The sequence below is a fragment of the Gigantopelta aegis genome, chromosome 7 (assembly GCF_016097555.1).
Source record: "Gigantopelta aegis isolate Gae_Host chromosome 7, Gae_host_genome, whole genome shotgun sequence".
Classification (NCBI taxonomy): Eukaryota; Metazoa; Mollusca; class Gastropoda; order Neomphalida; family Peltospiridae; genus Gigantopelta; species Gigantopelta aegis.
The window spans coordinates 12,079,468-12,096,894 of record NC_054705.1 but is presented as its reverse complement, the minus strand read 5'-3'; the positions used below and the strand labels follow the sequence as shown (position 1 = coordinate 12,096,894).

Below are 17,427 nucleotides of genomic sequence, written 5' to 3'. Positions count from 1 at the left end.
GACAAGTTGTGTTATATTATTTAGTTTTGATGGTAGAAACACAATATTTTATTTCTTCTTTATTTTCTTGTTTACTGTTAATATGAAATGAGTTCAGGAATTATCTGTCAAATTGAATTGATTTTCCAGCGTTACTGGCGTTACATATTTGAAACGTTACGGGTGTTACACATTATGTCATTTTAAATTTTTACTTAAGTAAAATCATAAAAATAAATTTTTAGTTCATAACTACGTATAAATGTATATAGTTGTTTCATTATTGTAGCTTACTGTCAACAATGGCTTTTGGAAGAAAAAATAAACTAATATATATGAAATTATTGTGTGCAAAAATCCATACTGATCTACTACAAAACATTAGCATGATCCGAAATGAATTGGTTATACAAATTTTATAATTATAAGCAAGAAAATGTAAGTAGAGTACAATATAATAATTATGAAAGGTTATATTGGCCGAAATTGTTTACAAAATATCTAAACATTCAAGATAGTCCCTTTAACGACAAGGCAGTTTATATGTTAGTTCAGTATATTTTAATGTTTCTTTCAAATTATGTTGTTTTGGTAAGTCCTGAAGGTGACACTTGTCAATCATTAAAACTTTCAAGTAAGGTTTGGTCACTAGTGCAGCTGCATGCTTGATGTCACCAGTGTCAAAGTGTCAACCACACACATGTTGTGAAATTGATAATGATATATAATATGATGCACCAAGGCAGTCTATTCACTATTACATGGACTAGCATGCAGAAAGCACCATTCTTCCAGTGACAAGCTACATGTATTCAAAGTAAGTACCTATTTTATATTATAATAATAATAATAATAAGCAGTTTTAAGACTATTTTTTTTTAATGTTACATTTCCCAATAAAATTTTCTACCCATCATAATTCTTGAATATTTAATAATTATGATTGATTTTCAATTTTCCTTTCTGAATGGGGAAGACCACAATCAGTGGAGAACACAAAACATTATAAATTAAACCTAACATTTCCTTTTTAAAATATTTTAAATTTTACTTTTATATTATGGTACTAAAGGAGCGGCATCTACCTCAGTCAGTTGAGTGCCACGGTTGCAGGATCGAACCTCCTTCATGGTTGTCTACCATTGGGCTTTTCTCCCATTCCAACTAGTGCTCCACGACTGGTATATCAAAGGCCATGGTATGTACTGTCCTGTCTATGGGAAAGTATATATAAAAAATCCCTTGCTTCTAATGGAAAAATGTAGCGGGTTTCCTCTGACTATGTGTCACAAAAAACAAATGTTTGACATCCATTAGCCGATGATTAATACATCAATATGCTCTAGTGGTGTAGTTAAAACAAACTTTAAAGCAATCTATGACTAAAAAACACTTGAAGTTATATCAAGTATTAAAGTCTACTTTGCCTTTTTTCAGTCATGCCACCAAAGACATCAGCTGAAAGAATAGCTGCACACCGAGCAAGAATTCGCAGCGATCCCAACAAGAAACTTGATTATCTCAACAAGGAACGAAAAAGAGATAAAAGGAGAAGACTGTGTAAAAAGGCAAATGCATCTGATAAAGAAACTGAAATGCGACGACAGCAAATTAGACAACGTGTGAAGCTCTGCAGGCAACGTCAGAAAGACAGACTGAATAATTTGATAAAGGAACAGAATGAGGTGCCAGTATACAAATCTGCACAAGCACTTGGAAAAGCAATTGCACGATTTAAAGCCATTCTTCCAAAAAGTCCAAGGAGGTGTAAAAGTGTTGTCGGCCAGTTGGCTACAATTGAAACTTTGATTCCAAAACCTACATCCAGCCACAGACGTTCAAAATTGCCAAATGAAACCATCAGTCTTATCTGCAGATATTTCCAGAGAGATGATATCTCACAACAAGCCCCAGGTAAAAGGGATGTTATCATTGATAAATCAAACAAGAAAAAAATTAAAATTCAGAAATGCCACCTGACAGTGTCAATCGGCGAAGCATATTCATGTTTCAAAGAAGATAACCCTGCAGTCATTATTGGGTGTACAAAATATTCTGAACTCCGTCCTATTCACGTACTTCCAGCAGCCGACATGCCAAAAAACCAGTGCCTTTGTTTATATCACGAGAATATCATTATGATTCTTGATTGTCTGTCCAAGAAGGCCTCAAATGTGTTTCATTCATATTCACAGGATTTCATTTCTCGATGTGTTTGTGATGCAACATCAAAGACATGCATGCATAATGACTGTGAAACGTGTTGTGATGGGAAACTATTTATTGAGGCATTTGAATCGAAGGTCACCAGAACAAGCCATAGGATTTCAAATTTCATGGGAAACACTTTTTGGGAACCCATCGGAAGCTGTTTTTAGGTTCCATGAAAACAAGTTATGGGAACCCATTTCTTATACCATAATGCAATAGATTGTCAAAATACTATGCAGGTTGGGTAATATGTTCGAATCTTGCCAACTGACTTATTATTTTAAATGACAACAAATAAAGGTTCCAATCCAGCCAACTGACTGTTGTTTTACATCAAATAAAGATTCCAATCCAGTCAACTGCGTCTGCCCAAGCTACCGATTATCCAACGCACAAACCCATGAAAAGAGACACGTTTTCAAACTCAATATTTTCGACAAAAACCGCGACCCTTCCCCTCCCCTCCCCTACCCTCCCCTCCACATTACATACACATGCTGTTCTGACTGACAGCTACATAAATATAACAGTTTACGTCATTTCCGCCCTTAATGAAAAGACAGGAAATAGTGGAGCTTATTCAGTTGTCACCTTCAGTACTCAAGTGCGTGTGTGACATCGGCAATAAATTTGTCGACTTCAGTGACAGTAATAAAAAGTTAATTATTTTTATCAAATAATATTTGAATTAAAATCCTATTTTAGGTCCCTAAATTTAACAGCGACACTACAAATAATTAGCGCCAGTGATTTTGGTTCAAATGTGCAATGTACATATGGATCAATTATTTATATATATGCTTACGCGGGTACAATGTAGGCTCATACCTATTATTACCTACGTCATCGAAACGGGAATGGACTCGTGTTCTTTGGTGTAGATACCATGATGTCAATATTACAATTTCTAGTAGGGTTTGATTTGAGCGCGGTGTCGAACTCTGATTCGGGTTTACTCGAACACTGAGAAGTATGGCGAACACTAAAATCCGAATCGGGTGTCGTGATTGTGTTGAAAACTATCTCCAGTAGTTTTATATGTGAAACATTATTATTTGTATAATATATATGTATAGATAAAAAAAAATTTTTTTTAATCGACATAATAATCATGGGAAACGAAATTTCGGTTCCGTGGTTTTGCCGACACATTACCGACACGCTACTGGTAACGATCGTTACCGTGAATTCCGATGGCCTGCAGAATAACCCGAGATCATGAAGCTTCATGGTATCAGTGGGTCAAGGTTGATGCAAAGTTTGAGAAACAACTTCAGCAGGGTACTGTAGGTGAAGCTATGTTATTGTTGAAGTCAAAGTTACCAAACTTTCTCATTCATTCCCATGTAAAGAGGGAACAGGCGTCATTCTTTGAGGAAGTAAAACATGTAACTGATCCCTCACATGCAATACTTCAAGTTGATTTCTCAGAGAATTATACCTGTGTGTATGCTGACAAAATCCAGTCTGCTAACTGGCATCAGAGACAAGTTTCATTATTCACATCCACTGTGTGGACTGTTGGTGGTATGACATCATGTGTGTTTGCCAGTGATAATCTCGCACATTTTAAAGAAACTGTTGTTCCATATATTACACTTCTCATTCACAGAGTTTTGAAAGCAAACCCTGATGTAACGACCATCCAAATATTTAGTGATGGAGCAGCATCACAGTTCAAAAACAAATTCATATTTAGATTTCTGACGACAATCAAGGCAACACTCGGCATTACAGTGGAATTGATTTTATTTTGCTTCTTTCCATGGTAAAGGTCCCGTTGATGGGATTGGTGGTATTGTTAAGCGTACTGTTGAATGCTGTGTTCGAACCCGCAAAGTGATTGTACAGGATGCAAGTTCATTTGTTAAGGCTGCAGAAATGTGCAATATCAATATTGAAGTTGAGGAAGTAACACAAAATGACATGGATCAATGTTTCAAAAGATCCCCTGTACTAGACTTGTGGAAGTCAGTCAATGCCATCCCCAAGATACAGAGCATTCACTCTTATACAGCCACAGATAAGTCAACCATTGTTTGCCGACAAACGTCTACGGCTACACTTCAGAAAGCTCATAAATTCTATGGTGAATAAAATAATGTCCTCTACTAGTATAAACAAGTCATTTTTGTTGGTGATTATATTAATAAACCTATCATCGTTGTTTTGTTTATGTATCTATATAAATATGTTTCAATAAAGTTTATACATTATTTTAAATTTTAATTTTTCTTTCAATATTTTTTTTTTTATTAGGTTTAAACTTGACACAGATACAATATTCGAAGTATGAGAGCTGAAATAGATGGCATGTTGCTTTTAATATGGCGGATAAAAATGTAACACCCGTAACAGTTATCACTGTGCATAATTGACGTAATATCTAGCAAGCAATGAAACCAGGTTCTATTCCAGTAATTACCTAAGGCCACCTACCCATATGATACAAGTTTTATTAAAATTACCCATACACATCACAAGATTTTGATAAAATGTACTTCTTGAAAAAAGATTTGTCCATTTAGTGTAACACCCGTAACGGAAGTTGGTAGGTCTTTTAATTAGTACATAGAATTTTAAATCTTAAATATGTTATGGAAGTTGGGAGAGAAACATGTTAATTGTATAAAACTCAAATAATGGGGAGAGTGATACAAATAATATTCTCTGCAACTTCACTTTAAAACATTTACCCCCCCCCCCCCTCAAAATGTAACAACCGTAACAATGGGTTTGACCGTGTACAATTTATTCAGAAACAGAGTAAACATGGCTCAGTCTGGTGTCATTGACTTTAATGTGGAAAATATGACATCAATGATGCTGTGTTACAATTAAGGTCAGGCCCGTAGCCAGGGAGGGGCATAGGGGAAAAACATTGGACCCCACCTTAGAATTTGCTAGAGAGAAAAACAAATTTCTTACATGGACATAATTTGATTCTGTCTAACAGCAGTCACTCTACTTTTGAACTCTTCTTTAGCATTTTGGTCATATGAATAAAGCATATAGCATATATGTCTTGAGATATAGCACGGTACTAAGGGGGTTAAGAGTAAAGTGTTATTTCAAGCAAATCTCCCATATTTGTGCTAAAATAAGTTATCGAGTATTATCGCAGTATATTTCTTCTTGTCTCTCTATTATATCAAGATAAAGAATTTGGTATTTGAAATGAGAGAAGCCATTGCACCATATAGTAACATATTTATACATATTATTGGCTGCATTTTCGATCAGCTGGCACTTCTAAACAGCTACGGATATTGATACAGTTTGTAATGATAAAGATTAGTTACATTGATGTAGATTGTATTACATGACATAAATCAACATTTTACCTCTATAATTTAAAATATCTTTTATCAGTGAATTTATTTATTTTTTATTTATTTATTTTTTTGAGTTTTTTTAATCAATAGTATAATTGTCTCTCCAAAAAAAAAAATTCTTCTTGATTTTCCAAATTAAAATGCACAGAAAATGCAGTCATTTTAACGAAACAAACAAAACAACTCCATTCCGGTCTTCAAAGTTGTTATTTTTTTCTCACTGGCTTATTTTCACACCCACAACCATCCATCACAATTAGCCTTTACAATATAATACAAAATGGCTTTTATTGGTAACACTTATCATTTGCATAAAACAAAGTTCAAACTATGTTTTCGTAATATTTCAACCAATAGAACAAGCCATCTACAAAAATTGGTTTGCGTTTTGACATCATTTGCATATGACAAATTTTATTTTGAAGTTCATATTTCAACCAATAGAACGAGCCATCTAATTACACATGTGCATTATTCACAGAAGTTTCCATGAGAGATTTATATCGCGATACGTCTGTTAAAAAGCATGCAAAGTGTGGAGCTGTAGTTAGCATGGTAGGGCTGTCAGCTACCCCACTCCCTTAATTTCCCAAACCTTTTTTTTAAATAAACATTAAATTTTATTTCTAGTTCTACATATCATGGTGTTTAAGGCAATTTAAACATACAAAATGTTGTCGGAGGTGGTATTTCACTTCTTAATTCCTCCACACTGTTCCCATCCCTAGAAAATATAACTATGTCCCAGGGTTCTAATACATTCCAGTACAAATACAGCCCTAACCCACAAGTATAAAACTGCATCAAATTACATTTGCATGTGCGACACTGACAACTGTGAAATAGACAGTTTCAATACTCAGAACAAAATTTGAGGGTCACGACATCTGGTCCGTGTTATTTTTGTTTAATTCTTTTTATTACTTTCTAGTTATTGATCATATTTGCCATAGAACTGATATAATAATAATTCACTTGACCTAAAGTGGGGTATAAGTCAGTTATGCCCACACTTACCCAGTTTATCAGTGTATCAGTGCTTAAGTGAGCAATTCTAAAATGAGCTTTATAATTTTTGTACAATCATCACATAAGTGTGTTAGTATTTATAAACTGCATGAGCAAGCTACATATTGTTCATATCACAATTGTCTCACTTTTACATTAACTATTACAGTTTGGGTTTTTAAAGCCTTATTTCATTGTTTTAGATCGGCCTTCTCAAACACATGAAACATCATATCCTCCGAGCAAGCACCAATTTGAAAATGGCCTCAAGTTCACAGTTCATCTTGAAGATATTCTAAAAGTTCGAGCAGATGCAGTAGTCACTGGAGAAAGTCCGCATCTTAGCACCATGAGCTTAGTCACAAGGCAGCTGTTTGAACAGGGTGGAATTAGATTCAGTGAATGGAGAGATGATCTCTTGAATCAGCACAGGAGACTGAAGTTTGGTAAAGTCTACGAGACACACATTGCGATTAGAGAGTTGCCATACAAATTCACATTCCACGCCATTATGTATGTCTACCGAAGTGGAAAGGACATTGAGTGGGCAACTGGTATGGATGAGATCTATTCAAATATCATCAAGAAAGCTGAAGAAAAATTCTTAACATCTGTTGTTATGCCTTTACTTGGAAGTGGTCAGTATAATATATTTTCTAATAGATTTGTGAATGGTTTAAATACTTCTACAAATAGATTGTGTCTCGCCTTGAAAACATCAGAAGACGAGAAATAGTATTACCTTTACAAATTATATATATACAATGGCGGTGGCGACAGCGTAAAAATTTGCAAACTATAATCATAGGTCAATGAGACTTGATGTATATTTGCATCTATGAATATTCATCTCAATGAATGTTAAAATATATAAAATGAATTTTAAAAGCATTATTATGCCACTGAAGATTTCTGCTAATATGTGTTGAGAGTTTTTATTAAGTTTCTTTATTAGGTGACTTTAGCTACATGTATGTTGGGATGTCTTTCCATTAGTGTGGTGGTTGCCATGTGGATAGGTGCCTATAGCGTTTCAACCCGCACAGCTTGCACATTTCCATGCTCTTGCTTGTCAGTAGAAGGACGTTAATGCAAATGAACCAATTAAATTTTTACCACTAGACCAAGACCAAGACCAAATTGTTTAACGTGCACATTCAGAGCAAGATGTTGTAGCGCACGCCTGTCCTGGACACAGGTGTTGGCCTCGACCGGCTCCTCCGTCCAAGACAGGAAAGGGTGGGGGTGGGAGGAGGAGGGATTGCCTGCACCGGCAGGTGCAAGGGAGCACCAGCAGTCCAACCGGGGTCGATAACAGGCGGAGGGTGGTATGGTGCTATGGACTTAGGAATATCCTGTAGGATTAAGCCAAAAGGGAAATGGGTGCGCATTTTGATCAAGGAAATTGGGTGCAGTTTTGATGGTCGTTCTAAAAAATAAAAGGTAGGGAGCTACGTATAGGTTTGGATTTTAGTAGGCTGAGAGTCGACTAGAGTAGCTCTTTTTACCACTTGGCAGCTAAAACCACACCAATGGAAAGGCAGCCATGTCCATTTTAAAGTGACAGACCCTAGCTTTTAAACACTATTAGAGCCAGTTTTAATAATTCAGACCTTGCCTTTTAAGGTGCACGGGTGCGATCGCGCTCATACCTCGCACGTAATTTCAATCTGGCGAGTGTGAAAAATAACGCATGTTACACTTAACAAACAGAGCATGTAGAATAATTGCCACTATTTACCTTATGTAGCTGATAGAAATATCTGTTTAATAATACCAGAATTGTTTTTTTTACGAGAACGGTAGCGTCCATGCAAGATTTTACTATATTACTGATACTTATCTTTGCTATATAATACAAATCGGAAAACACAGGTTTAATAGACATCTTCGAAGACATACCAATCCGATCAAAACCTTCTTTGCCTATTTAATTTATTATTAATTGGAAACAATCCACTTTTGTAAGTTAATAGATCACGACGTCTTATAAGGATAACTCATTTATACTGTTCATATAGTTACGACGAAAAGAGAAAAGGGATTGAATTAAAAATAGTGGCTTCTATAGGCTACACAAATGAACTCATGGGGCACAGGTGGACATGTTTGCCACACGGTTGAACAACCAATTGCCAGTGTTCGTGTCCCAGGTACCAGACACATTGGCATTGGAGTACGACACCTTGAGTATGGATTGGACGGGACTGGATTTTTATGCCTTCCCTCCTCCTGTCTTACTCGGCAAGGTGTTGACCAAAGTGGTCCAGGAACCTTGTCACGTGACATTGATAGCTCCTCTGTGGGTGGCGTAGTTCTGGTTTCCACAGCTCCTGTCACTGTTAGTGCAGTCCTGTTATGGTTACCAGCGTTGCCTGATCTACTCAGTCAGCAGCTGAGACAGACGGTGTGGCATCTGAAGCCGGTGGTCTTCCGGCTTCATGCGTAGAGGTTATCAGGGCTTCCTTGCGACGCAGAGGTTTTTTAACAAGAATTGCGCACCTCGTTTCTTCAGCAAAACGCAGTTCTACTGAGTCGGTTTACCAGTGTCACTGGCATATGTGGGTTCGTTGGGTGAACGAATGGGATTTCGTTCCCTTATCGCCAACTGTCAACGATTTAGCGGAGTACTTTCTGGCGTTGGTCCAAGAAAGGAAACTTAAAGTCAAGACAGTGAAAAGTCACAGAGCTGCGATTTTTACTACCCTTAAACAGTGTGGATGTCGTGACTTTTCTATGAACTTGGTGTTGCATGATTTACTTAAATCATTGCAATCCACAGTTGAACGACCTTCCATTCTTCTGAAATGGAATGTCTTTCTGGTGTTACACGCTCTTATGGGCCACTGAGATTTGCTAGTCTTCGTGCCTTGATGTGGAAGACTCTGTTTCTGGTTTCACTCGTGGCTTGTCGTCGGATCAGTGAGATACATGCTTTTTTGCATGATTTGGTTGATTACAATTTGGACGGGTCTGTCCTGACGGTACGCGCATTGCGGTCATTGCAGCTCAACACGTGTCTGTGCGCAGGGCAACGAAAAGGGGTATAGACCTCTTTTCTGTCCAACTGCCATCGATTCACGCTTCGGACATGTTTAACACTCCACCCCTTTCTGAGGGATGGGGTTTTTGTAGTGTTGTTTACTGTTTCCTCTCCCTGGGGAGATGTTTTTCCTCCCTTTCATGACGTTGAGTTTTTTCTTTTGAGAAGCCCCTTTTTATTCTCAAAAGTATTTTGACTCCTTGTTACTGTATGTTGTGGTTCATCCTATCTCCATGCCATTACTTAAAAGGAGCTCTTTGGGTACGGGTAAGTCCTCTATTTTCTTACCTCCTCCCAGTAATGTTGAATTCTCTAACGGTGTCATTGCACATCAGTTATAGCATATTTGTTGTGCTAGCACAGTAAGTTGAGTAAGACTGACGGTACATGCTCTTAATTTCTTTTCGCCTGTGGCGATATTAATTGTTTTAGAGGGCCGTGTGCAGTTCCAATATGCACTTAGCCCAGGTGGGCACCTTGTTACGTAATACCTTCGCGCGACCGTGCATCCCAATATGCACTTAGTCCAGGTGTGGAGGCCATGTGGCCAGTAGTTACGTAATACCTCTGCGAGTGTGGTTTCGACGACCGTGATTTTGGTGACTAAGCGTCAGTAAGTCTGACGATCTAAGAAAAATATGCCGGCGTGGTCGCTGTGAAAATACCACTTGATAGGGGGAGGACTGCGTTGTACCCCTAGGCAATATTCGGGTTTAAGATAAATAGCTAGGGTTTTAGAGATATCGAGGAGAAACATATTGGAAGGCTTCCAGGGAACATTCGTCCGTTTGGACTTGGTAAATATCATTTCTGCTCTGTTGTATAACCTTGATGTGATTGATGTGACTTTAAATATTTTAATACTGTATTATACCAATATTATTTAGACGGTGCTGCCGGTCATCTGACGCAGTATACTGTAGGCTCACTGTTCTAAATAATTATTAAGGCTTAGCCAGTCATCCTAGAGGACCTAGGTAAACTGTAGGTTATTGTCTTTATTGTGATAGGTACCAGTATTAATTCTGTGTTACAAGGTTACTGAATGAGTAGTTAAGGGTTAATTAAAAATTAACCAGTTAGGAATAGAGTTGTAATTCCTTTATTAATTAAGTTCCCCTGGAAGTGTTTCTCAATTATCACACGTGTGGGTGTTGTGTCGCGGTGAAGTAATTACAATATTGTGTAAACTAGACACCTAGAGATTAACTAATTAAGTGATCAGTTCTGGGTTGTTATTATTTGTTGTTGTTAATTAACTACTGCGGCAGTACATTTGTCAGCGTAGGTTAATACAGATTCCAAAGTGTATTGTGTTTTGTTGTGTCTTTTAGTGAACTAAACGTGCTATATTACATATACTTTATATATAGATCTTATCTCTGATCATACCTAGACGAGCCACATGCGGGTATAACTGCCCGTTACAGAGAGATCTAATAGATATACAGTTAGGAGAGATATTGGATAATCGTATTTCATTCAGTTACGGGTATTATAGGATCCCCGTGACAGGAGTAGAAAATTGGGGGCCTTGTCCGGGATCTGAAACGGGACATGCATATTTAAAAAAGTATTGTTTGTAAATGGGGGCTTTATAAATTATTTTTACAAATAACCAAAAGTAGCAACGTTGTTCACTAGAAAATTAATTAATAATAAGTGCTTCATATCTAAACATGGATAAGAATTTGCTGGATAGGCCTACGCTCAGTGTAGTGGAGATTAAGCGAGCACGTAAGGCCGAGTTAGTTGAAATCGCAAGTGAGCGGGAAATTGACTTAACATCAGCTAAAACCTTAGGTGATATAAAGACAATTATTATCCAGGAAGTTTTTGGTGATAGGCCTGTTATGGAAGACAGTGAGATTGTTCCAGAGATAGAGATAAATGAGTTACGTGTGGAACAACAATTAGCTTTTAAAAAACTTGAGTACGAAAGAGAAGAACGTGCATTAGATAGAGATAGAGATAGAGAAGAGAAAGAGAGAGAAAGAGAAGAACGTGCATTAGATAGAGAAGAGAGAGATAGAGATAGAGAGAGGGATAGAGAAAAAGAAGATAGAGATAGAGAAGATAGAAATAGAGATAGAGAAAGAGAAGAGAGGGATCGAGAGAGAGAGAGAGAGAGAGAGAGAGAAGAGAGGGATAGAGAATTCCAGTTAGAAAAATTAAAAGTGGAACATGAGTTAAAATTGAATACTGAAGAAGTTAGACGAGAAGCAGGAAATGGGTTTAACATGTCGGAGGCTTATAGATCAGTGCCTGTATTTGATGACCAGGAGGTAGATATGTTCTTCCAACTTTTTGAACGGGCCGCTAAGCAGCTAAATTGGCCGTAGTCTAAGTGGACATTGTTAGCCGTGTCTAAGTTTAAGGGGAAGGCTAGTGTAGCTTATAATTCAATGAGTGATGAGCGAGCAAGTCAGTACGACCTAGTTAAGGCGGCAGTGTTGAGGGCGTATGAATTACGACCTGAGGATTATCGTTTACGGTATAGCGAGTTGAGAAAAACGCAGGGTCAGTCTTATAGTGGGTTTGTGGCTAAGAAGGCAGGGATGTTTGATAAATGGGTGATTTCTCATCAGGTAGAGTCATATACCGAGTTACAGGAGTTCTTGATCTTACAGGACATTAAAAATGGATTACCAGTTAGCTTACGTATTCATTTAGAGGATCGTGATGTCAAAAAGATAGAGGAGGCAGGCATAGTGGCAGATGATTACGTGTTAATACACAAAGCTCAGGCAGTACAGGGTAGCTCTATACAACAGGGTGATAAGAAGAAATTTCAGCCAGGTTTTTCCCGGGAAAGTAACTATCGGGGAGAGTCATCTAGTTGGTCAGCTAGTCAGGCAAGGAATGCACCTGGTGGGCAAAGTAAGGATAAGCCTGTATTATCAGCCAATGCACAAACTTTTCGTCCACATTGCAGTTACTGTAAAAAGGATAACCATCTTGTCGGGGACTGTTTTAAAAGGAAACGCGATAATGCGCAAGTGGTCGGTTTAGGGAGGTCAGCTCCGTTAGCGAGAGAGTTAATGGTTAGTCCCATGGCAGAGAAAGTAAACCCGTATGTGTCCACTGGTATGGTTTGTGATGTGAAACAAGAATTGAGTCCTAAGGCAATATCAATCTATCGAGATACCGGCTGTAGTCAGTCGCTGATCACGTCGGAGTGTTTAGCTAGTATTAAGAATTCAGATACAGGACGTAGTTTGGCTTTAACCTCAGTTACTGGAGAAAAAATGGTTGTCCGGTTACATAACGTTTTCTTGTGTTCGAAGTTTGTGACGGGTCCAGTCATTATGGGTGTTGTAAAGGACTTGCCTGTTGAAAACATAGGAGTTTTGTTGGGTAACGATTTGACTAGTCAGTATTGTCAGCCGAAATGTGACCAATTGTTAATTAAAGACAGCCCTTTACCCATAGAAGAGAGTGAGGTTGATGAGATTAGATATCCTGCATGTGTAATGACTAGGGCTATGGCCAGAAAGGTAGCACGAGACCCAGAGGAAAATTGTGATTTGTCTGATACGTGTGTGAGCCATGAAATTGGAGTGGATGAGGTTATCAGTAAAATGGTAGATAAGTCAACTGAGGAACTAAATGTGGTGGAACCTGTTGATCTCCCGCAGAGGGGAAATGAACCAGTTGTGTTTGATAGAGGGGACTTACCTTGTAATAGACAAGAGTTAATTCTAGAGCAGGGGGCTGATCCAAATTTGTTGGCAGCTCGCACTACATTGTTAACTGAGAGAGTATTAATGAATAAGAGAGTTAGAAATAGAAAGGATAGGAAGCAACTGAGCCATGCTCAGAGCAAAATAAAATCAGTGTTTGATAGGAAGGCTAGGAGTCGGGAATTTAAACCGGGGGATAAGGTGCTGCTGTACCTTCCCATTAAACGGGGTTCTGTGCAGAACAGGTATTTTGGGCCCTATGTTGTGCACAAACGGGTTAATGAGACAGGGTATGTGATAAACACTCCTGATAGGGTTAGGAAAAGTAGGTATTGTCACATCAATTTGCTAAAAGGTTATTTTGACAGACTGCCGATAGTTCCAGAGTTACCGGTCCAAATTGAGAGTCACTCAGTTTCCTGTGATGACGTCAAGACTGCAGAGAGAAAATTAACCAACAACCAGATTCTAGCAGACTTGAGCCCCCAGCGAGCAAAGCTGACTACATTGATACAAGACAATGTTTCCATTTGTCAGGACCTTCCAACGGTTACCAATACCTTAAGCCAGGATGTGTGCTTGGAACCCAACGCTACACCGATTCGACAGCATGCCTATCGGAGAAAACCTGGAAAACGTGCGACACTGAAAAAGAAGGAAACGAAGGCCCAGTGGTCAGATGAATGCGAGAAGTCATTCAACCGTCTCAAGCAGATGCTCTCCTCGTCTCCCGTGATGGCAGCACCAGACTACCGAATGCCTTTCAAGCTGGCTGTGGATGCCAGTGACGTGGGAGCTGGAGCTGTGCTGTTCCAGGAAGACGAAAATGGACTGGACCATCCTGTAAGTTTCTTCTCCAAAAAGTTTGATAAACACCAGGTGAACTATTCCACTATAGAGAAGGAAGCTTTGGCCATGGTACAAGCTCTGAAGCATTTTCAGATCTACGTGAAATCGGCAGTGCACCAAGTGGTGGTCTTTACTGATCATAATCCGCTTACTTTCATTCACAGAATGAAAGCCACCAACCAGAGAGTTTTGAGGTGGAGTCTTCTTCTGCAGGAATTCCCAATTACCATTGAACATATCAAGGGCACATCCAATATAATCGCGGATGCCCTGTCCCGAAGTTGAACGTTATGATAATGTGTTGACATTCTTGATTTCTGTTTTGTTTTTATATATTTTATTGTATACCAGGGACTCAGAGACTCAGTGTGATTACTGGTAGTCACCTTATTACTATGTGTTATAAATGCCCGGATGCGTCGGTTAACACACTTTTTGTTTTAATGTAGTATATTTCCCTATTCCTAGAGTAGAGGAAATATCCTTTTTGAGGTGGGGGTGTGTGACGGTACATGCTCTTAATTTCTTTTCGCCTGTGGCGATATTAATTGTTTTAGAGGGCCGTGTGCAGTTCCAATATGCACTTAGCCCAGATGGGCACCTTGTCACGTAATACCTTCGCGCAACCGTGCATCCCAATATGCACTTAGTCCAAGTGTGGAGGCCATGTGGCCAGTAGTTACGTAATACCTCTGCGAGTGCAGTTTCGACGACCGTGATTTTGGCGACTAGGCGTCAGTAAGTCTGACGATCTAAGAAAAATATGCCGGCGTGGTCGCTGTGGAATACCAATAGGCAATATTCCGGTTTTATGATAAATAGCTAGGATTTTAGAGATATCGAGGAGAAACATATTGGAAGGCTTCCAGGGAACGTTCGTCCGTTTGGACTTGGTAAATATCATTTCTGCTCTGTTGTATAACCTTGATGTGATTGATGTGACTTTAAATATTTTAATACTGTATTATACCAATATTATTTAGACGGTGCTGCCGGTCATCTGACGCAGTATACTGTAGGCTCACTGTTCTAAATAATTATTAAGGCTTAGCCAGTCATCCTAGAGGACCTAGGTAAACTGTAGGTTATTGTCTTTATTGTGATAGGTACCAGTATTAATTCTGTGTTACAAGGTTACTGAATGAGTAGTTAAGGGTTAATTAAAAATTAACCAGTTAGGAATAGAGTTGTAATTCCTTTATAAATTAAGTTCCCCTGGAAGTGTTTCTCAATTATCACACGTGTGGGTGTTGTGTCACGGTGAAGTGATTACAATATTGTGTAAACTAGACACCTAGAGATTAACTAATTAAGTGATCAGTTCTGGGTTGTTATTATTTGTTGTTGTTAATTAACTACTGCGGCAGTACATTGGTCTGCGTAGTAGTAATACAGATTCCAAAGTGTAGTGTTTTTGTTGTGTTTTCTAGTGAACTAAACGTGCTATATTACATATACTTTATATAGATCTTATCTCTGATCATACCTAGACGAGCCACTCGGGTATAACTGCCCGTTACAGAGAGATCTAATAGATATACAGTTAGGAGAGATATTGGATAATCGTATTTCATTCAGTTACGGGTATTATAGGATCCCCGTGACAAAGACTATTAGAAAATTTGTTTCTAATTTTCATTATTATTCATACTTACCTAGTGCTAGCACAACAAATTATACCTCCCACCCACCCCTATGAGGCTTTCCCTCGGTGGGTTTGGGTGGACTTTGAACTGAGAATGAAGTTACAGGTAGCCTGTGCAAGGATAGCATTGCGCATATCCAGCAAGGGAGAGAATTCTGCAGTGTGTAGGTATGACTCAGGTTGAATAGCATATTTGTTGTGCTAGCACTAGGTAAGTATGAATAATACCGTAATGAAAATTAGAAACAAATTTTCTAAGATAAAGGTAATGTAAAAATTAGGAAATATTTTCACTGGCCCGGGGGACTAGTAGCTGAGGAAAGTTACTAGTCCCCAGGAACGATCACTAGCCCCCACCCCACCCCACCCCATCCCACCCCACCCCATCCCACCCCACCCCCACTTCATTATTGAAGCAGTTTGAGAAGACGAAACCTATATGGGATCTAGCAAGTTATTCAAGGATATGTTGCTTGTACTTTAACTGCAAATATAATGGACATCCATAATAAAATGAATAAAAGTGAAGTTTCAAACGTTTTGTCATTTGTGGTTAGTTTTCGTATTTGTTTAATGGAGATTCCTTATTTAGAAGCCATTGTCACAAGTTTCTGGCTAACAATACTTTTTAAAGGATCATAATTACATATGATAAACATTACAGTAAAGTACACCAACTTGGTCGTCATTCAGTAAATGTTTTGTTTCGTTGGGTTTTAAAAAATTACATCCCCCCCCCCCCCCCCCCCCCCCCAACGAAGTCGGCAGCAAAGGATGGGGTGTTTACAAAAAATAATAGCAATTATAACATTAAATTAATTTAAGTCATACAACTCAGGAATTAACTTTACTGTTACTGAATTATCTTAATCTTTCCGAATACTCCGATGTCCACTGGTAAACTCGAATTCGGTTGTGATTGTGTTTGCAGTAAATACATGTTTTGACTGTCAATCTATCATGGTAAATTTTTATGAAATACATCTACAGTTTGTATGTTTAACAGGTTTCATTGGCAAAATAGTTTGACTGTCCACATCATAAATCTGGGTCATGACTGCCCAGTATTACTCACCTGGGGGACTAGCGCCATTTAAATTGTACTCGCCCCCAGGGATTTCTACTTGCCTCGGGTGAGGGGGCGAGCATTACCTTCTATCCCTGATCATAAATGCGAAACAAGTTGTAGCGTGTGCGTGCAGCCAAAGTTCCAAGAGTAAAAATAATCTGACCCCAATCTGATTGGTCAATATGCCACAGAGTACTGTGCATCAAATCATGTTCCAGTCACTTGGTCTATGACTTTCTAACAAACATATTGACACAAACAAAAATTAAATAGTCGGCTATGATCATTGATTACTGTTACTATATTTTGTACATATATACATTTGTAAATAACAGATGTACATTCATTAACTGGCTGAAATACAAATATTTAAATGAAGTTTTATTTGATTTTTTTTAAGATTAAAAAAGAAAAATAATAGACATAAAAAAAGACTGTTTTGTAAACGAGACCTATAGGCCTATTCCTAGGCCTTCTTTTTCCTTCTTTTTAGTATTCCGTCAACTTTTGAATAATTATCTTTGTCTAAATTTCATTTCTGTTTTAAAGCAAGTAGAAAGTTACACGCTTGCCATTTCCGGGACCTCACGTAAACTTTGTAGCAA

The 17,427-nt window shown here is 38.2% G+C and overlaps 1 protein-coding gene across 1 annotated transcript in view; it reads left to right on the top strand.

Moving 5' to 3' along the window:
* LOC121377893 overlaps positions 1-17,427 on the top strand; it is a 31,210-nt gene that overhangs the window by 1,245 nt on the left and 12,538 nt on the right. Inside the window, exon 2 of the mRNA XM_041505991.1 lies at positions 6,737-7,171. Within this exon, the coding sequence (XP_041361925.1) occupies positions 6,737-7,171 (435 nt within the window). The remainder of the gene's footprint in view (positions 1-6,736; positions 7,172-17,427) is intronic.